Source organism: Nicotiana sylvestris, chromosome 1 (assembly GCF_000393655.2).
Source record: "Nicotiana sylvestris chromosome 1, ASM39365v2, whole genome shotgun sequence".
Taxonomy (NCBI): Eukaryota; Viridiplantae; Streptophyta; class Magnoliopsida; order Solanales; family Solanaceae; genus Nicotiana; species Nicotiana sylvestris.
In genome coordinates, this window is record NC_091057.1 from 178597838 (window position 1) to 178619447 (window position 21610).

Here is a 21610-nt window from a genome sequence, read left to right on the forward strand (position 1 = left end):
TGGACAAAGCACACCCATTAAGTACATCAATGGGTGTTAGATCACTTGAAGTGAATAAGGATCTGTTCTGACCTCCAGAAGAGGATGATGAACTCCTTGGTCCTGAAATACTCTATCTCAGTGTAATTGTTATGCATATATAGGTGGTGCAGATCGTATTGGTTATGCAAATACAAGATTAGAATGCGGAGACTCAAATATTTGAAACAAAGTTTTCATCAGGGGGAGTAAAATACACGATACACTCTTTTTTTCTTACTAAGGTTTTTTCCCACAGGGTTTTCCTTATAAGGTGTTTAATGAGGTACCTAGCAATGTGTATTACTAAATATGTGTACTCTTTTTCCTTCACTATATTTTTTTCCCACGTGGTTTTTCCTAGTAAGGTTTTAATGAGACACATTATCTTTTAATGAACATCCAAGGGGGAGTGTTATAAATATATTATATTATGGATGTTCATTTAGTACTCTGTTGTAAATAAGCTTCCTGAAGAAATTTATTCATATGGGACTCCGCCGTAAATATGTTTATCAATTTAGTACTTTATTGGAAATAAGCCTCCTGAAGAGCTTATCATTTCGGTACCCGGTTATGGATAAACATTAACCCCGGTAGAAGATTATCCATACCGGGTATAATAAGCTTATCCTTTCGATACTCCGTTATGGATAAATATTACCCCCGATATAAGATTATCCATACCGGGTACAATGAGCTTATTCTTTCAGTACTCCGTTATGGATAAACATTACTCCAGTAGAAAATTATCTATACCTGGTATAATGAGCTTATCCTTTTAGTACTCTGTTATGGATAAACATTACTCTCAATAGAAGATTATTCATATCTGGTATAATAGCAACATACACAGCAGCTTACACAACAACTTCCTTTCTTCTATAAATAGAAGAGATTTCAATTCATTATGTACATCAGTTTGAATTCAAATAATATATCAGGTTCTCTCTATACTTATCTTTACTTTACGGTCTTTATTTTATAACAAAAAGGACCGTTTTCATACATTTTGATCTTTTATTCAACGTCTAGTCCAGACATCTTAAACTTTTTTCAAAAAAAGAACACTTATCTTCTTCAGATGTTACTTGAAACATTGTTACTTGAAACATGGTTAGTTTCTTCTAGTTTTTTTTTTCTTTCCATCTACGTTATTATAGCCTTCTTAATTGTTTTAAAATTGGTAAATAATGGAAAGATCAAAGCCATCAAATGCTCCTTGAACACATGGTATAAATCAAATGTGCCATTAAGCATTATTGGGCAATCTTCTACTGGAGCAAATCCGGTCCCAAAATATTAGTACCATTTTCCATTTGTTTCTTTATCCAAGCCACACAGGAGAAGATGAGCACACTTTCTGTAATCACAAATAAATTATGTACTGTCAAATTTAGGTTCTACTAGGCTAAGTATAACAAAGAATTTTGCGTACCCAGAGCAAAATATATCTTGAATAACAATTTACAATATTTGCGTACCCAGAGGAAAATCCAAACAGAAGAGAAAGGAAGAGCTAAAGAAAAGCCTAGCCACACCCGACGAGTATCCTTCTGTGCGAAGAGTAGGACTAGACAACAAACTTAGCCACGGTTAAAAAGATTAACCAACGAAAACAAACACAAATTCTTTTTGGTCACTTCTTCGAAGTTAGGGGGAGAGATCGGAGAACAATGGAACTTGCTGGCAAACTTTAAACTCATGGAATCCATTTCTGACCTTCTGATCATCCATCTTTTATAATGGGTTATATGGATATGAGCAATATTTGATCCGCTTTAAATGAGTCAATTATACAACCTGTTATTAAATGGGCAGTTTGGACGGATACTTGAAAATTTTATCCATTTTGCCAGCACTAATCATAATGAAAACTCACCTCCTTTAAACAAGAAAGTGTTTGATGAAGCATAAGAATCAATGCTTATAAAGGCCAAGCAGTGATTTCTCTCTCTCTTCAACTCTCTTCTTTGCAGCTTCCCTGGCCTTGCGTGCTGCTGCTTCCTCCTCAGTGACAACTTTTGGCTTCTCATTTTCCCTTTTTCTTTTGCTAACTGTCAGTGAAGAAGGTTTACCTTTAACAGATCTCATGGGATTTGGAGGGGTTGAAACAACACGCCCTGGTGGAGGACCACTTTGGGGAGCTTCTGTGCTTTTATTTTCTGAAGATCCAGCACTCATCATTGATACAGGTGCTTTCCCTAGAGGTTTCTTTGGGGCAGAGGTTGAAGAAACCTGAGTTGCAGCAAGTGCCTCTTCCTGTGTTACCCACCTACCTGTCATGTTTCAATCAATTAAACATGCTGCCGGAAAAAAGGAATGGGGTAGCTAAATGGGGCTTTGGGAAAGAAGATTTACCTAAAACATCTGTATAATAGAAGCCAGAGTTAGGATCATAGTGACATCCATTACTTTGATTGTAATAATAGCCTGATGAGCTGTCATACTCCCACTCTGTTATACCAAAACAGTGTTAGCTCAAGCGTAATACTCAAGACAACATTAAGAAGACCAACATTTTAACTCAAACTTGAAATAAGTGGTGTAGATAGCCTAAATGTGGAAAGGGAGGACTCTTAGGTACATAAACCTTTGTATTGTCAATAGTTAGAATCCAACCTAGTATTGTTAATTTCCTACTTCACCAACCTTGTGTCACCTAAAACACTTGAAGAGAACTTGGCCACTAAAACAAAATGAGCAAGCTCTTTCAGACATGAAATTTTTTACCCGCTCAAAAAGGTGTATCCAAAGCAAAAGGTAAATCATCTGGAAGTCAGAATAGTATACGCGAAAATGGAGAAAGACGTGATGTTTTTTCATATAGTCAATCTCTTAATGACCGGATAAAGCAGTTCTTTGAAAAGAAGCGGATTAGTTAATTTTTCTATTGTTTTTGCATAACGTAATCAAAGTATTCTGTAAAAAGTGTGATATGCAGCACTGTATTTAACCAAGGTGGTCGCGAAGGAATTGCAAAGAACCAGCATTAGATACAAAAACCTTAGCAAACCAAAAACCAAGCAAGAAAAATGGAAAACTAATAGCAGAGATTATTTCTTTATACATGAAAGATAAGACACTTCTTTACCATTAACTATCCGTAATCCAGAAAGTTAAGTGGGAGAATCACTGAAATGTTATCAGTTACCAATTTAACTCATATGCAATTTAATTTATTGAATGTTTTTTTTCTTCTGAAGATTGGAAAATGATTAAAAACTATGAACTAATCATGACATATCTTTATTTTTATAGCCAATTTTTTTTGGGGGGGAGAGTATCTCCACTTATAACCAATTAAACATAATGTTTCTAATTCAGAGCCAGCACAATTATAATATATAGTAAAAGGTGTAACGTAATAGCACAACAGATATTTATACACCTTCAGATACAGCAGATCCCTTGGCAGAAGTTTGACCATTATCATGAGTAACCAATGCCTGTATGTTGGTACTTCTGGCCTCTTTAACTCGAGCCATATCCTTCTGGTAGCTGCGTTGGGCTTTCTGGCAAATAAAGAAAGACGTAATTAATCCATCACATTTTGTTTGGTTCATCCATTTCTCTTTCAAATTATAAAACAAGTCAAAACACAAAACTGGTCGGATTTATGTAAATACTTTTAACACAATAAAATAATTAATAGTTCCCGTGGAAGTTAAAGAGAACCCTATGTAATAAGAGTATGTCAATGAATCCAGAAACAAAACCTTATCTTAAAATGCATTTCCAAGTTAGAGAGGAAATGCATCTATGCCCTCCATACACCCCCCCCCCCAAACACACACAAAGGAGAAAGAGAGTTTCTTTTAACATTTTTCAAAACTGATAAGTGAATACACAGACTGCAATGTTAACTGGTCTGTGCATCCAAAAGAGTAAATCTGCTTTCCAGGTATATATGAAAAGCCTTCAGGTTTAGACAAATACCACACACAAAAAAAAACAAAGTAAAATAACATTTACATATGCTGCACATAACCATTTTATCCTATTTTGGAAGGCAAATACTAACATCATTTTTTTCCATTCGAAGCCCCAGATATGCCATCCTTTGTACCAGAAAACTGAAATCCCTGGTCAAAAATGTTTAACCTCATATGTTAACATATATTCCAATATAATAGCACTTACTGCTTCAATTTGCTCCAGTGCACGGGCTGCTTCTTTTAAATCTTTATCTTTTGCAGCTTTCTCTTGTCGCATTGTGCTGAGCCTATTGGCCACATTTTCCTTGTGACGTGTACCAAGGTCATGATTCCTAATGCTCGTAGGATTATTTGATATGAAGATTTTGCAGAAATCACACCATTTATTTCCTTGGCTAACCCAAAACTGTACAATGAGAAAAATAAGAATTAGCTAAAATAATATTTGCAAATCAATCACAAGAAACTGAACATCAGTATAATTATCTTGGGTTTCGTTAATCTGAAGTGGCAGGAAAAGGAAGTAGGAATCAAAGTTCAGTAAGTAAGCAGGTTAGGGAAACAGGAAATATGCACGATACTTTGGAAGAAGGCCGGATATTCTGAAATAGCACAAAACACATTAATAAAAAGGCAATTCTTAACTAATATGCACGATAGTTTGGAAGAAGGCCGGATATTCTGAAATAGCACAAAACACATTAATAAAAAGGCAATACTTAACTAAATCAGAAACAAAAGCAACCCAAATAAAAGATGATTGAGGAAACAAAATACTTTATAATGGATGGAATGAAACTGTTGTAGTTATTCAAATTCCAAATGTTCGTAACTAAATATGATTATAGGAATGCCAGAAATTTCACTAATAGCTAATTTGCCAAATTTTGAAAACAAAAAAAAAAGGAGTATGGCTTTTGATTTGTACAGGAAAAGAAAAAAAGAAGCAATCCCGTGACCCCACAAATTAATCCAAACACTACAAGCTTGTTTGGATGGTTGTTACATATCGTTTCATAATGTATCGTATCATATTATAATATAGAATATAATATTTGGATAGATTGTATCGTTTGTCATCATTTTATGATATCACACACCATCAATATGAAGAATAAACTTGCAATATTATAAAGAAAAACTATGATTCGAGGTAGAATTATAATATAAAAAGATAAGAAAAATGATAAAACAAGATTATTTAATAATGAAGGGCGAGATCAGAGGGGGGAAAAAGGTAACGACGTGACCACACCAAATCAGCTGTTACATAAAGTGGCACTTTTTGTCGTTATGTAACGACAGATTTAACAATACAATACAATAAATTTATGTAACAATCAAAATAAATATTGTATTTAAAGTAACAATACGATACAACACAATAGGTAACAACCATCCAAACAAGTCACTAAATAAATGTGTCCAGCACAACTCCAAAAAACCAGTGAAATGTGAAACAAAGTAGAAACGAAAGATAAAAATTGATGAGTTTAAATCTAGGGCCAAGTAAGCCAATAGAGAATATTAAACACCATAAGCAATACAGATGATATGAGACATGTGGGCGGATACATTGACACATAACACTTAACAACTGTACCATGAAAGAAGCATGAAGGAGGAGTCACTATAAGCAACCCCTGAGAAAGATAATCATCTGTGGTAACATTCCAAATCGAGATCATAAATTGAAAACATGCACAAATTCGACAGTGCTTTGCTCTGTGTTCTTTGAAAGAGGGTTTTACATTATTTGACCTGTCTTGCAACTAAAGGTGCATAACAAACTCAAATAGTAAACTCAATCATGACACCTTAGCCATTTTTCTAATGTTTCTAACATAGTTACAAAAGCATAAGTCAGAACTCTAAACCAAGTCATGTTCCCAAGATTACCAACCCAGAAACTCGAAAATATCAGTTTGCAAAATTGAGTCAGTTCTTCAATCAGGAGTACATAAAAGGTATCCATAATCAGTAATTCCAATCATCTACTTACAATTTATATGAATTTAGAATGAAACAGAAAAAAGATATCTAGAAGCTGCATGTAAAATTGCAAGAGTAGTAGAGTCATACCTCAGTCATGACTGCAACGGATATACGAATGGATTGAATGCAAAGAGCACACGAAGGAACGCTGATTCCCAGACTCAAATTTGTTTCGCTATTCAAAATCAACGGCCTTTTCTTCTAAACCCTACTCTTGAGCAAAATAAGGTAAAATTATTGAGGATCTTGACCCCAAAATTATTATTATTTTTTTTAATTTTTAATTAAAAGGCTCGTATCGCGCCGGCCCGATCCGTTCTGAGAAATGGTTTGGTGCGTGTGAGAGAAGAACTGACACAAGTAGTCTCTTAATTTTTGGGTTGGTTAAAAATAATCCTTGAAAAAATGCACATGAGCAGTTTAGTCATCTATATTTTCCAAAACTGAGCAAATTTTGTACTTGTTATATTTATATCACACGTTTATAGTTATATTTCATAGAATTCGAAAAGCGTACATGCCGCTTAATTGAAAATTATCTTATATACTTTTCCCTATTCACTTTTCCTAATTTTTACCTCATGAAAAGTCTTTAATTATAAGATTTCAACAATAATGGATGTTATTGAGGGTTTGACATATATAAATATACATTCCTTTGTTACTTCATATAACTAAGGATCAAAGAAGTGAATGGTGTATTTAATTACATTGAATAAGAATTTCCTTTAGGTACAAGTAGGGAAAATGATTTCGGTCTAAGTTCGTCATGATGGCTTCTTCAATTTAAACTACTCACGTGTTTATCACGAGTCAATTCAATAAAAGATAACATTATGTGTATTTTAGTAACTGATCACGCCCAACTCTAGTCCTAAAAAGGATAAGCGGTTGCTGCAAATATAATCCGGTCTAAAAGTCCGGAGTCGAATCCTACAGAGAACTAAGGCTTAACTATAGTTGTTTAATATCACTAAGAAGACAAGTTTGAACAATTTTCTAAATTATAAAAATTGAAATTTATATGTCTAACTAATTAACTAGCAAATACTAGAAAGCGGTAAAATTATCAACTAACGAGATAAAAGGTTGGAGACTAAATTAAGGAGGTTTAGAGTTATGATTTTTCCAATTGTCGGAATTCTTCCCGCTATGTTCCCTACAATTTTGCCTATGTATTCTCTACTGATCGTGAGCACTTTAGGTGTCGTAATTTTCTCTCGAGCAACTACAATAATTTACTAGACATATTCTCTCGAACTACGCCAGTTGGCTTCATCTAACCGCTCACTATGACCACTTCAAGGTTTTGTTATTTCTAAACCTACTTTTAAACCCACTGTATTGATTTCTCACAAACGTTAGAAGTGACGTTGTTCAACAACTATCTAAATATGTATCCTTTCTCAAGCAACACATAATAAATAGGCACAGTCAATCGATGACCATTCAATCAACTGAAATAAGCACATAGTTGAACAAATAGATAAATTCAAAGGCTAAATTATATCAAAACATAACAAGAATTCATCCTCCAAGAGGCTCCATCAAAACCCAAGATAACAAATTAGCTATTCATAATGGTATGCAAAAAATACACAACTAGAATTCATAACCAATAATGGAAATAGGAAGAAGGAAGTGAAATACTCGTAGAAGAATTCTCCGCCTTCCTCCTAATGTGTTCTTGCCTCCTTAGGTCGAATCTCTGGTCTCCTTAGCCTCCTTAGGTCTAAATTATGCTCAAAGTATGTCAAAGGTCTTCAAAATATCGTTTTTCTGTGTATATATACCAAGTAGGGTCGGGCCAAAACAATTATACTTTCTCTTACACGAAAAATGATATTTTTCCAGGTCAGGACGTCCGCGGATTCTACTGTGGACTATTTGGAATTTTGAGAAACGTAAAACATAAAAGTTGTAGCCCTTTGAATTAGCTTTCCAATCATATATTGTGGAGCCCAAATTGAGTTCTGTACGAAAAGTTATGTGCATTTTATTAGATAATGCGCAATATGCCTACTCGATTCTTCGTTCGTTCTTAACTATCGGGATCCCCCGAACACGATCTCGGCTTAATTCATTGGGCTTTTACTCAGACTTCAAAGTTCCAAATCACATAAATTCATTCCATAACATCTACATAGCTCGGAATCACTCCTACAAGGCATAAAACACACAATTAGTACAAAACATTAGCGATTAAAACTCAAACCCAATTGAAGTACAGTGAATTAAAATGTAATAATCGACGAAAATACGTAATTATAGCCTATCGTCAATACTAATGAGCAAAGGTGCTCAATTTTGGTAAACATAAAAGGACTAAAACCGTTCAAGTGTTTATTTAAAAGGACTATTTTAAATCAAAGCCCGAAGATAAGGGACTAGGTTTAGAATTTTCTTCCTTCCGACACCAATTCAATGGTGTTCTGTGTAGATATACTCCCAAATGCAAATCCAGACACGCCAAAGGGAGAAGTAAGATGGCTACCGCAGGCAGTGGAGGAAAGGAGGTACCGAAGATAGTATGGAACGAGAGAGTAGGAAGATTCGAGACGGAGGACAAGGAAGCCTTTTTGGAGTACGAGCTGAGAAACAAAGTGATCATGGACATTCTCCATACCTATGTCCCTCCTAGCAAGCGCGGATTAGGGCTCGCTTCTCATCTTTGTGTTGCCGCTTTTTCTCACGCCCAATCCCATTCCCTACACGTCATTCCCTCCTGTTCTTACGTCTCTGTGAGTCTCCTTTGGTCTTTTATTTATTTTGTTTCCTGGATTTTGCAAATTGTGCATTTTGCGTCCTGAGTTTATTAATTTCCATATGAATGTTGTCCTTTTATTTAATAATCTTTTTGATTCTTAAATTTCTTGCTCTGCTGATACCTACTTCAACTGTTAAAATTCAAGTAGATAGGTCTTTTTTTAATCTGTCTTTTGCTTTGTTAAACTATAGCCTATAAGCAAAAAATGGCACACCTAATTAATGGAAGGGGTACTGCTATACAAGTTACTCGTGTGTCCTACTATGCATATCAACTTCTCTTTAAGCTGTACAGCTTATATTTTTCTTTCTAACATGTTCTTTGGTTTAGTTTCCAATATTATGTCATGCACTTATGTTTCCTGAAAATACAAGATGCAACTTTTTTTACCCGACGAGTTCTTTTTATCCATAATATTGCTTTTGACTGTTAGTTTTAGTTAAAAGCTATTGCTCTTTGTTAAAACTAGCTACAAAAAACTATGTTTCTCTCTCTCTCTCTGCTTCCGCTTTCTAACCAAGACAGCCTGCAATAATTCAAGTTGATTTCTTCCTCCGATGCACCAGCTGATATTAGTTTGAGGTACAACCAAAGGTGACTGACAATTTTACTGCAGTTGCACATTAAAAGGAGGGACGAGGAAAAAAACTGATGTTTTGATGACCTTATGTCCTTATAAATTAAAGAAATAGAAAATCGTGTTTACTCTGCGACCTTATGTCCTTAGGTGTCATGGTTGATCATTTGTAGCTGTCTAAACTACTGAAAATGAACACAAGTTTACAGACCCTCAAAGAATCTCAAATGGTCTTCAAATGTCTCTCCATTTCGGATTTTGGAGATAGATCCATCCTCTTGTACCCAATACTCTGGGACCTTATGTCCTTATAAATTAAAGAAATAGAAGATTGTGTTTAAATTGGAGAGAAACCTTGACTAAAAAGATAGTCCTATTTTCCTGTAAAAGATCACAAGTGAGTGTCCTCTCATCCTCTTGCGCTAGTCAACATTCAAGCCAAAACTGATATTATTTGGCATCATATCCTGCATAGTTACCGACTATTTTATCATACAAACAACGCCAACAATTAAGAGCTTTAGGTGGAACAAGATCTATCTCAAATCTTGAAGGTCTTTCACCGACATGTTATCAAAGGAAAGAATTAACATAGATGCTTGCAACTCTTCTCATAAACATCTGAATTTGGCATCGGGAACTTATTTACAAGCTCATCCCCTTTGTCCCTCCTTATGATAAGATCTGCAACAATAGCAGTCATCTGAGCTCCAACCTGCTTGATTTCATTAAACTGCTTCCTTAATGATTCACAAACAAACACCAACGTATTGCAGTGGGTACAGTAATCTTAGAAGTGGTGCTCCTCACCACTTCCCTCCCCCTTTCCATGGATAAATAAAGGATGAGTCACCAGAACATAGTCCTGGCTTGAAGAATTAGTTGCCTGTGTCTTCTCATTCTGTAGATTTCAACAGAGAGATTGGTCGCTGTAGCTGTTAAATATCAAAGGTGAACTCTCCCACAGATCTTTGGTCTAGTGGTAAGAGCGCCACGTGTGAAGTGTGGATTAACCGCACATCACGAGTTCGAATCCTAGTCGGATACAAAGCCTGGTATTTAAGTGGAGAAGGGTAGTAGAGGGGCAAGCTCGTTATTCACTGAGGTTCAAACCATGTGGCATGCGCCAGCTGACACCTTGGGAACTCTTGGTTATCAAAAATCAATCATGAACTCTGCTGTGATCTTTTTGTATAGAATCCTAGTTGTAACTTTTCTTGGCATAATTTCAGTTCCAAGTTAAGAACCAGTTGCATGATATGGACTTGCTCTTATTTTAGTTGGTAATATTATTATTACAGTTACATTATCCTACTAAAAAATAACTAGGATTTACTTATTCATGTATGAATTTTGTTTAACTAGAAAATATGGCCTCCTTCCAAGTTCAAACCAAATAGTGATCTAAGTTGTTCTTTCCTTTTCTTTTTCTTTTTTGATAAAGAGTGATCTAAGTTGCTCTTAACAATAATTTTTCAGTTCCTCCAGGCATAGTTGTATTTTCCATGGCTGGCTTCAGTATTTTATCATAGATTAGATTAGTATAAACAAAATCAAGGCGTTTCGGTCAGTGTCTCATTTAAAAGCTGCATTATTGCTGTAAGGCTGAACTAATGTATTGTTCCTCATGCAGGATACATTCCTTCCAAGGAACCCTTCTTGGAATTCTATTTTGCACAAAGAGGACCTGAAATCTCACATTTGAAGCAGCATGTTGTTTCTCTCTGAATTATTACCTCTTGCGCTTCTGCTTAATGGAGTCTTCATTGTGTGCGAATTGGTTGATGTAGGAGCAAAAGATCCAGCCCTTGTAAGCGTAGGCAAGCAAACTCACGCTGGGTTCTGTTGTACTATCTGTCTCGTATATGTACAGTATAGTAGAGTGTTTTGCTATAAATTGGATCCATTTCCTGCTTTCGATGAACCAATGGCAAAGCTCAGAGTTTATAATAACATACCTCTCAAGTACAACTCTGTGTTTTCACTCTCATAATTGATTGGATTTTGCTCCTCTAATTCTCCCTTGACTTCCAAGTATGTCTCTCTGTGCGCAATAGGCCCCTCGCTACTTTAATATAGGCATCTACCTATCTCTGTGTCTTTTGCTATTGGCAATGAGCAGTGAGCACTAAGTAAAAGCATTTTATGTTTAACGAAACAATAGCCGGGCTTTTGCTTACTATAAGTGGTGTGGCATGAAACAATCAGCTAAAGGACTGACCAGCTACATATCTCAACACAAATAAGTAAAATGAGACAAGAATAACAATATTTAAAATTATTCAGAGGCAAAACTTTAAAATTTTATGCCCTCGTTTTGTTACTTTTTATTTTATACTTTCAAATGTTCTTTATAGTTTGAGATTACGGGCAATTGAACTAATAACGTTGTTTTGCTATCCTTAAAAGACCAAAAAAAAAGGATATGATTTCTATCCAACCAGATCAAATTGAAGTTATATAGGTCAAAATCGAAGAGAAAATTAAACTGTACCAAATTTAATTTAATATGGTAGTAATATAATATTTAGGAAATTGAATATAGAAAATACCAAATTGAAATAATTAAAAACCGAACCAATAGCACTAATTAAAGTGCAAGAACTCGTTCAATTTAATTTTGTTTACCAACTAAAACAATGAAACTGGGCTTGTTTGATACATTTGTGAAACTACGAGGACTTATTTGCTCTTTTATCGTAATTATTCCACCCCCTTCTCGTAGCCTGATTCTGATATGAAGTGGCTTGATTGACATTTGCCGCCGGTGACTCCAACCTGTCGGTGTTCTCCGGCGAAATCGACAGTCAACCTCCTCCATCTCCCTCTCTGTAAACAATGGATCAATCTTTTCTGCTGATGCTAACAAATCTTCTTCACCTTCAGAACCACCTTGACCCTACCACCTCTCTCCTCTCCGATTCCAGCTCCTCTTATTCTTCCTCCATCGCTTCACCCACCTCCCCTACTTCCCTCCTCACCTCCACCTCTGCCGCCCCTCTCCTCTTCTTCACCATCGCCTCTGTTCTCTCTTACCTAGCCACCCACCACTCACCCAACAAAAAACCCAAAACTTCACCTAATAACGACAACAACAACCCCTCTTCTCCGTCTCACGCCGCCGCTGCCGCCGAATTCTCCGTCTCGGCCTTCCGTGCTCTCTCCACTGAACATATTTGGGCCATGGAAGCTCCTCTCCGTGACGCTCAGTGGCGTTCCCTGTACGGCTTATCATATCCAGTTTTCACCACCGTTGTCGATAAGCTGAAACCCTACATTACCCAGTCCCAACTTTCTCTCCCGTCTGATTACGCTGTTGCTATGGTACTTTCTAGACTCTTCCACGGCTTTTCTGCTAAAACCCTAGCTACCCGTTATGGTCTTGAACCTTACCTGATCTCGAAAATTACTAACATGGTCACCCGCCTCTTGGCTACTAAGCTTTACCCTGAATTTATCAAGATTCCGGTGAGTCGCCGCCGTCTTGTGGAGACCACTCAAGGGTTTCAAGAGCTGACTTCACTCCCTAATATATGTGGAGCTATTGATGGAACGGCTGTTAGGCTGCAGCATCTTCCGTCAGACACTGTTAACTCTTCTATGTACTTTAGTAAATATGGATTCCCCTCCGTATTGCTTCAGGTTGTTGCTGATCACAAGAAGATATTTTGGGATGTTTGTGTGAAAGCCCCAGGTGGATTTGACGATGCTACACATTTTAGGGATAGTTTGTTGTATAATAGGTTGATTTCCGGTGATATTGTTTGGGACAAAGGGGTTAATGTTAGGGGACAACATGTGAGGCCTTATATTGTTGGGGACTGGTGTTTTCCTTTGTTGTCTTTTTTGCTCACTCCGTTTTCATGGAATAGGACTGGTTCGCCTGCTCAAAACGCGTACGATGAGGGCTTGATGAAGGGGAGGAAGATGGTTGAGGAAGCTATAGGTTTGTTGAAGGGGAGGTGGAAAATTCTTCAGAATTTGAATGTGGGACTAAGTCATGCGCCACAAACGATTGTTGCTTGTTGTGTGTTGCATAACTTGTGTCAGATTGCGAGGGAGCCGGAGCCAGAGCTTTGGAGGGAGCCAGAAGAGAATGGTTCCCCTCCAAGGGTGTTAGAGAACGAGAAGTCATTCTATTATTATGGTGAAAGCTTGAGGCAGGCCTTGGCTGATGATCTATATCAACGCCTATCTTTGAGATGAAAGAATTTACCAGGAGGAGGGGAAATCTTCTAATGCGTTGCTTTGATGTAAGGATAAGTTTACTACTTGTTAATTCTAGTTTTTGGTTCCTGCTAGCTGATATTGCTCTTTGACAAACCTTAAGGGGTAGGAAAGATCCTCTTTTTACTGAGCAGTACCTGTAGTCTAGTTGATAACCTTGAACTACCTCAAGGATTCGGTTTGTTTGATTCCTGTGAGGCATAGTTGCTGCTTTTTAAATCTTATGTTGAATGAAAAATATAGTAAGATCTACGTCTTTTCTGTAAATCATTGAGATATGTGGCTTTATGCAGCTACAATTTTCACCTTGTCTAATTGTTAGTTTGAGTTATGACCTTCTGATTGCACAAATTTCTGGATTTACCAACCTCAAAGAACGGGATCCCAGATCATCAACCTAATGCGGACTTGTGTTCTTTTTTGCTTCCTTTTCTGAGGACGGTGGTGTCTGGACCAGCTTGCTCGCTATATACTTTTTTTCTTTTCTTTTAGTGACAGTGATCGAATTGCTTCCACTTTGGCCCATGCTTCAGTCGTCCTTAACTTTTGAATGCATGAAAAACTGCTCATAGACAAGTCCTCTAGCATTGTATCAGCTACAATACTGAAATTAAGTGTGAGCTAGAATGGAAATTTTCTACCTCAGCAAAGAGATGCGAAACTTGGTGCAACTCAGGTGTTGCATACCTTCTGGTTCACATTAGTTATTCTAGCTGGGTATATTCAATGTTATTGTCTTATTGAGAATCTGATACTTACCTAAAACTTTTGTCAAAATATACTTACCTAAACATCAGAAAAAGTAAAAACTTAGAGGCAATGTGCTGTTCTTGTATGTATGTTCCAATATGTTCAATAGGAACTGTTTCTTTTCCAAGTGCCATTTGTTACCCTTTTATCAGGAAGTGCCATTTGTGACTTCCTATTGTTCTCCTTTGTTTATGATTCTTAGAAGTTAAAAAGTTGTGTTGAACACACTGCGAACAGGAAAGAACGTCTTCAAAAGAGAATGGTTCCCCTCCAAGGGTGTTAGAGGATGAGCTACACTCATTTGAACCAGATAATGTTTGGGTTGTAAAATTACAAGTCTCATTTTCTTTGATATATTGTTGATTAACCTATTCATCATATAGGACCTGACAGTTTGGTTTTAAGGCAAGTTTAAGTTGGATTTCCTGGTCAGAAGTCAAAAAAGAGATTTGAATTTGCTTTTCAATTCTGTAATATGTTGAATCAATTCTTGTTTTTGTTTTTCGCCCTTTTGTTTCTTGGGGGTTAGAGAGTTGAGGCCGGGGAGCTAATGCAGTTAACGGAAGTGGGAAATGTCTGTTTCTACTTTCTGTTGACATGCTCCAGATATAGACAATGTAATTCAGGACATTGTTTGGGAAATTACAGTTAGGTACTCATATTAGAAAGAAGTAAAGGAAGAATGTGTTAACGTGCTTGCTGGAATTGTGTGCTAGCTAGGAGAAGTTTCAAGTGAAATATCTCATTGATGGACATTTTATGAAAAACAGAAAGTGTTATTGTCAAGAGATGCCCGTTTGATTTAATTGGTTCCGAAAAAGTTTGACTTTTATAGTGAAGTGTTGTTATATAGGGATGTTGTTCTAGAGATGTCTGACTATACCAGAAACAATAACGTCTGGATTTATTTATTTTTCCTAAAGAAAAAAAATAGTTTTGGGAAAAGGGCCAAATATACCCTTCTACTTTCAGATATTGTTTATATTTAACCTCCGTTATATTATCGGATCAAATTTATCCCTACAATCAATAAACTTTTAAAAATTACCCCTCAGTCCGTCAGGTGATCGAGAATCTCCCAAATTATTTTAATTAAGTCATTGATTCTTCTTTTTGGTCCACTATTTTCGAAATAATTGGCATTTACCTACTTTTTGAATTGGAGAAAAAAATATTAAATAACATAACATTTAAGAAACAAAGTATAGTAAATTGAGGAATCTAAATTAGGTAGTTTGTCTAAATTCTAAAAGTATTTATAACATCCCAATTCTAATGAATTCGTGCACCAAATGTACGAAGACTTTGCAAGTATTAGTGATTGAAGTTGAAGTTCCTCAGAGACTTTACATTGTCGAATTTAACTTTGGTTTAATCAAATGTCTACACATTGTGCACTCTTAAGTTAGTCGATTGAACACTAGATGATCAACTGCATATAATACACAATAAATAGACCCACTGATTCTACGGTATGTATATGGTTGAAAACTAAATATAATTTTAAACCAATTTCAAACCCATTATTACCAGAAGAGAAGTGGGTGCCTGGGTAATTAAAAATATTCCTGAATAATTTGTATAGTCTAGTAACTTTAGCATTCACATTAATAGTAATTTCTGTAAATAGTGGAGCAAGAAAAACAACAAGTGATTTAAATAAAAAGAATTTGGGAGATTTTGGATTACTTAACAGATTAAGTGGTAATTTTTAAATGTTTGCTAATGATAGGGGTAAATTTGGCCGAATAGTATAACAAAGGTTATATGTAGACAATATTTGAAGGTAGAGGGGTATATTTGGCCCTCTTCCCTTTAGTTTTCGAAGATTAAAAGATTTTTTTTAGTGAAAGCCCGTTTGCAGAAATAAGGGGCGTTTATACTTGCCTAGCATCAGCCAAGTAGGATTAAAATCACCAAGATTTACCAACATTTTAATCAACTGTTAAAACAAATAAAATCCATCTAGCAGCAATTAAAAATTTCCCGGCGGTCAGCACAAGTTTAGTAAGGCAAGAAAGCAGGGGTATCGCTTGTTAGAGATTGCTGGATACTGTGCTTAAATGAGCCATTCAAACAAGTACGCTATACCTTTTTACACAAGTTCATTCATAACAGGGAAGTTTTATTCTTTTTCTTATTGAAAAGGGTTGGGGGTACTGAGGGGAGAATTGTACGTTCAACTGAAGACGAGACACAAATTGGAAAGATCATCAGTTTTATGTACCAATGTGTTGGAAATACCAATTATGTCGTCCTGGGAAGTAGAAGACAACCGATTAAAACAGAGGTGAATTAAAAAGTCCAGTGGACAGGATTTTGGTAAATCAAATAAAACACTACTAAGTAAGCATAACCAGACTTTCCAAAACACGGGGGTGCCGTTCAGCTGCTTAAAATTGATGTAAGAAATATGAAGAATATATAGCACCAGAGTTGCTCTGGGAACAAACTGCTAATGTTGGAGTGGACCAACATAAAAGCCAGGGGCAATTTTGAACGAATATTGAGAGGTCCAGCATCTAACCAAGGAAACATCATCGATACAGTTAAACATGGATTCTTGTTAAAGGCAGCATGCTTTCACTTCCAAATGCATGAGGAGAGATTATGTCAATGCCAATTTTGCACTCCATGAAGCAACTAGCTGTGACATGCTTGCCGCAACCCCGTAGCCACAAGGCAAACTGAGGACTATTATAGCTTGTACTAAAATGCTCAGCTTTCGCTAACTTGCATTGACCACCAATTTTAGGAACATCATCTACAAGCAACATGCACTGGCTTAGCAAACAACTTCACAATATATGCCCCTCGGAAATTCAAAGGATGCTGATAGCATTAGGCATTATCACAAAGACTGCAACTATCATCTTATCAGAATGATGCAAATGAAAAAACCCGTCAATGCAGGTAGCTAAAGAGAGTGTATTACAAGCATCCGCAAAGTACTCATCTGATTAAAGTATCTATGTTAACCATACCAAAACCATGAAAAAAGGTACTAGCAAAGAAGAGTTAAACAATAACAGCTTAGGATTGGTTAATCATAAAAAAATGCTCTTTCCTCTACAGTCATATCATTGTCTAAATTTAATTGGTTAAGCATAAGAAATTGGTCCTACGGTCACGTCTTTGTCTAAGTATAATTTTAGTAAGAGAACTAAACATATTAGCAAAAGACGATGTCATACCTGAAATTTGCACACTTTCTCAAACAGAACTCGTCTCTTTCTTATTTTTGATTCACCTGTTCCAAATAAACCCCTACTTATTGCTTAAAGGGATTTGAAACATCGTTCAGCCTTTACTTTAAAAAAAAAAGGGTGTTCAGCTTTTTGCCAACACATTTTTGATATATGGACCAACAATTAACGTAGAGCAGATATATTACAGAAAGACATGAGAGTATGGTATATCTAGTTGGCATGGGCTCAGTTAATCAGCCAATACAAAAGGCAATGTTTACATGAGATACATGACATAGATGCTGGGAGGGAATGATTAATATGATAGTGTCATGTTTTTTGAAAGGGAAGGTATTCTTAATAAAACAATCAGCAGTTCAGCACTAAGGAGGAGCTTTAATCTTTAAATAGTACAAGATGACCCCAAAAGCCAAAAACCTCCCTTCTATCAATGGAGGAAATTCCATGAAACAACAACTGTAATCCCACAAGTGGGGTTCATGAATCCCAACATATCTGCCCCATTTACAAGTTGTTGTTTACACCCCTAAAGAAACGCAAAACTATACAGTTAAAGTTTACCTTCTAAATTAGTTGGCTTTGTATTCATAACATCTCAATTTCTCTTTCCAATCTGCCCACCATATGCAAGCAAGGATGGTGTTCCATATTCTCCGCATGCCTTGATAGATGGTGCCATTTCTGAAGAGAAAAAACCAAAATAATTTGCAGTTGATAACCATAAACTGACATCTCCAAATGCGAGAATCTAAGGTTAAATGTAATTGAACTCTCTCAAGAAGTTCAAAAGTCTTATGCAGAATTTCATGTGCAGAAAACTTATAAAATTGAGGTACATGTTAAATCCAAAAATAGGAGTTGAATATCTGACCTTCCAGCTTGTGGGAAACTGTTGAATTACAAGCAAATCAGGAAATTAACCATATCGAACGAGAAAGTTGCTTGACTGAATAAGGTGACAGCTTCCCAACAACTCTATTTCAGAGGATTTCTAGCAACTGTTTTCTGAAAAGAAGTTTTCCAACTGTTTTCCTATGTTCACAATGGTATGAGAAACATAGAGGAGTGGAAAGCAACATGTTGCAGCCCAGTTTTCTGCTGCTTGATGCACTCTAACATGCACATGACAAAAGTAGTGTGATCATTCCAGATGATAAATACTTTATCATGGCATGTGAGAAAAAGCAGTTTTCCCACTATTCGGAAAAAGGCCATCCTTGGCCATATCAGTAAGTACATTGAATACTGCATCCATGTTCCCTTCCTTGTAGTTTACATCAACAATACCTTTTGCTAGCTCACCATCAGCAAGTTTACAGGACCCCAATGTGCTTTGAATTACTTGATGTAATTCTTCACTCATCCCTTCTTTAAATAGTTCTTTCATCAGCACAATAAGACTAACTGTATGAGGAACAAACCCAAAACTTACCATTTCTCTATAAAGATGCAAGGCTCTATGTAAATTCCCACCCCTAGAATGACCATGTATAAGCAGATTGTAAGCCGCTTCACTCGGCTTCTTGTCTTTTTGCAGCATCAACTCAAAAACTCTGTCCGCTTCATCTAACAAACCTTTCATGCAGAATCCTTTAATAAGATCTGTTGCACTCTTAAAATCAAGATCATTGCAACTTTCAATCAGCATATCATATGTGACACTATTAGGAACGGATTGCTCATACAACAACTTGAACAGAAGCCTTTTTGCTTCTCTAGTGCGAGCTTGTTTGTTGAGCCCGTTGATTAGGACACTGTAAGTGACGACATCAGGAAAGAAACCCTTGTTTATCATTTCATTATGCAGGTTAAGAGCGCCTTTAATATCCCCTTTTAAACAGTATGCACCAATAAGTGTAGTATATGTAAACTTATCAGGTTGAATACCCACTCTCAGCATCTCCTGGAAAAGCTCACGAGCTTCAGTCAAGCTTTGCTGCTCGCAAAGACCTTGAATTAGGGATGAATAAGTAATAACATCAGGTGAAACCCCTTTCTCAACCATCTGCTGCTTAGCACAGAATGCCCTTTCCAAATTGTGGTTTCTACAAAACCCAGATATCATTGTACTATAAGTTACAACATCTGGGACCACCCCTCTCCGTTCCATCTCTTGAATTACACTTAAAGCATCTTCCATCCTGCCCAATGCACAATGCCCGTTAACTAAAGCATTGTAAGTCACAATTGAAGGGGAAAAGCCACTTGAAATCATTTCATTCAAAAGTTTATAAGCCTCATTCATAAAACCCTGCTGAGAGAAGCCAACAATTAATGTCGTGTAAGTTCTCTCGTTAGGATATAATCCCCTAGCACGTAATTGATCAAAGAATTCCATCGCGCGATGCAAATTCCCAGTCTTGCACATGCTGTTGATCAAAGAAGTATAGGTCACAACATCTGGAGACAACCCATTCCTTAACATTTCCGAGTGCAAAACAAGTGCTTGATGAAAATTACCCTCTCTGCAATAGCCATTTACCAGAGTGTTATACGTCACTTCATCAGGAACTAATCCCTTTCCCCTCATATCTTTCAAAACCTCACTCGTCTCTTTCATCCTTCCTTCTCTGCATAACCCATTAATAATAGCATTATACGTGACCACACTTGGTTCCAAGTTCCTAACTTGCATTAGTTTCAAAAGTTCAACTGCCTCATCAACCTTACCTATTTTACAGTAAGCACCGATTATTGTGTTATATGTTACAACACTAGGCAAGCAGCCACATTTTTCCATTTCTTTGAAAAAAGCCAAACCCTTATTCAAATCCCCTTTTACACAAAGCCCCCGGATCATAATATTGTAAGTATAAACATTGGGCGAAACCCCAGAATTAACCATATCATCATAAAACTTTTGAGCTAATTCAAAAGACCCATTACGTGAGACCCTGATCAACGCATCAAGAATAGAATTATAGGACAAAACAGTAAGCATAAACCCATTAGACTTAGCTAATTCGAAGACATTCATGGCTTTATCAATCATTTTCAAATGAGAGTAAGATTTTACCATCAAGTCAAACACAGCAGAGCTAGACTTGCAAGAATGGTAAGTGTCCTTGAGACATAAAAAGACAAATTCACCCTTGTCATCGGCAGATTTCACAGCGACGTCCTCGGCGAGAGATTGGGCGGTCTTGTAGAGCTTGAAACGAGTGAGGATATGAATGGAAATGCACTTGCACTGAAGGTTGAAGAATTGGCGATGACGTGCCCAGTTGATGAATCTTAGAACAAGGGGTTTATCAAACTGGGATTGGGAAAGTAGGGAAGAAGCATATTGAGGTGTGAATTGAGAAGATAAGGAGTTTAAGGGAATTGGGTCGTGGCCTTTGAGGATAGAAACTGCCCTGTTCACAAAAATGATATCGGAGGAAGAAGGGAATGGTGAGTCTAGGGTTTTGGGTTGGACCTGCCGAGCTGAGCTATGGAGGGCCCTCCGGTAGGGTTTAACAAGAAGCATGTCGGAAAAGTGGAGCAACGGCGACTGTTGTAACTTGTAACATGGACCAGTTACAAGTAGAAGAAATAGCGATTACATTACAGAATCATATACTCCACTTTTTTAGGAGGGTCCCCCGCTGACATCCGAAAAAAGAAAATAGTAACAAGTTTGTTATATGGAACATAGGACTTCAATAGACCCGGCAATTACCCTCTGAAAGTTCATTTGGAATTTTAGAAAGAACCAAGGGCAAGAACAACAGAATATAATGCCACGCATGAGATCCGGAGAAGGTAGTGTGTATGCAAACCTTATCTCTACCTTGAGAGTGGAAAGACTATTTTGATATATCATCAGCACAAGAAGATGAAATGAGACAATAGAACAGTAACAACAACATGCGTCAGAAAGATAGTACCAGCGAGCTAAGAATCAGAAAAATAAATGGAAAAAACAATATCAATAATCAGTATAATGGCAAGGTACTTGGAAATCGGAGCGGGAAAAAAAGTACGAACACATGTACCACTTAGCATACTAAAACAAGACACTAACCGGCTAGCCTTACAACCAGAAAGGAGTAAAGAAACGCTCAACTACCTACTAATTATCAACCCTAATGCTCACCCTCCACACCTTCCCATCAAGGGCTATGTTCTGCCTGATCACCTATTGTTT

General features: G+C 36.7%; 4 protein-coding genes across 5 annotated transcripts; 2 read left to right on the forward strand and 2 right to left on the reverse strand.

Moving 5' to 3' along the window:
* Nucleotides 1-1378: 1378 nt before the first annotated feature.
* On the reverse strand, nucleotides 1379-6390 carry LOC104247135 (zinc finger protein ZOP1). The gene is made up of 5 exons (XM_009803090.2): nucleotides 6039-6390; nucleotides 4162-4362; nucleotides 3410-3533; nucleotides 2380-2475; nucleotides 1379-2297 (listed from the first exon to the last, which is right to left on the reverse strand). Exons 1-5 carry the CDS (start codon nucleotides 6045-6047, stop codon nucleotides 1939-1941), a joined length of 789 nt encoding a protein of 262 aa, XP_009801392.1. The 5' UTR covers nucleotides 6048-6390; the 3' UTR covers nucleotides 1379-1938.
* A 2002-nt stretch (nucleotides 6391-8392) lies between these two features.
* LOC104247134 (acetyltransferase At1g77540) lies at nucleotides 8393-11311 on the forward strand. Its single transcript, XM_009803089.2, has 2 exons — nucleotides 8393-8692; nucleotides 10929-11311. The coding sequence occupies exons 1-2, from the start codon at nucleotides 8438-8440 to the stop codon at nucleotides 10998-11000; spliced, it is 327 nt and encodes a 108-aa protein (XP_009801391.1). The 5' UTR covers nucleotides 8393-8437; the 3' UTR covers nucleotides 11001-11311.
* A 651-nt stretch (nucleotides 11312-11962) lies between these two features.
* LOC104247133 (protein ANTAGONIST OF LIKE HETEROCHROMATIN PROTEIN 1) lies at nucleotides 11963-13789 on the forward strand. The gene has a single exon (XM_009803088.2). The coding sequence runs from the start codon at nucleotides 12134-12136 to the stop codon at nucleotides 13499-13501; it is 1368 nt and encodes a 455-aa protein (XP_009801390.1). The 5' UTR covers nucleotides 11963-12133; the 3' UTR covers nucleotides 13502-13789.
* A 2845-nt stretch (nucleotides 13790-16634) lies between these two features.
* Nucleotides 16635-21591, reverse strand: LOC104247132 (pentatricopeptide repeat-containing protein At5g39710). Of its 2 annotated transcripts, XM_009803087.2 has the most exons (4): nucleotides 18353-21591; nucleotides 18043-18162; nucleotides 17467-17522; nucleotides 16635-17036 (listed from the first exon to the last, which is right to left on the reverse strand). In XM_009803087.2, the coding sequence occupies exon 1, from the start codon at nucleotides 20948-20950 to the stop codon at nucleotides 18647-18649; it is 2304 nt and encodes a 767-aa protein (XP_009801389.1). In that variant the 5' UTR covers nucleotides 20951-21591; the 3' UTR covers nucleotides 16635-17036; nucleotides 17467-17522; nucleotides 18043-18162; nucleotides 18353-18646. The 2 variants fall into 2 exon arrangements, with proteins under 2 accessions (XP_009801389.1, XP_009801388.1); XM_009803086.2 differs by lacking the exon at nucleotides 17467-17522.
* Nucleotides 21592-21610: the final 19 nt, after the last annotated feature.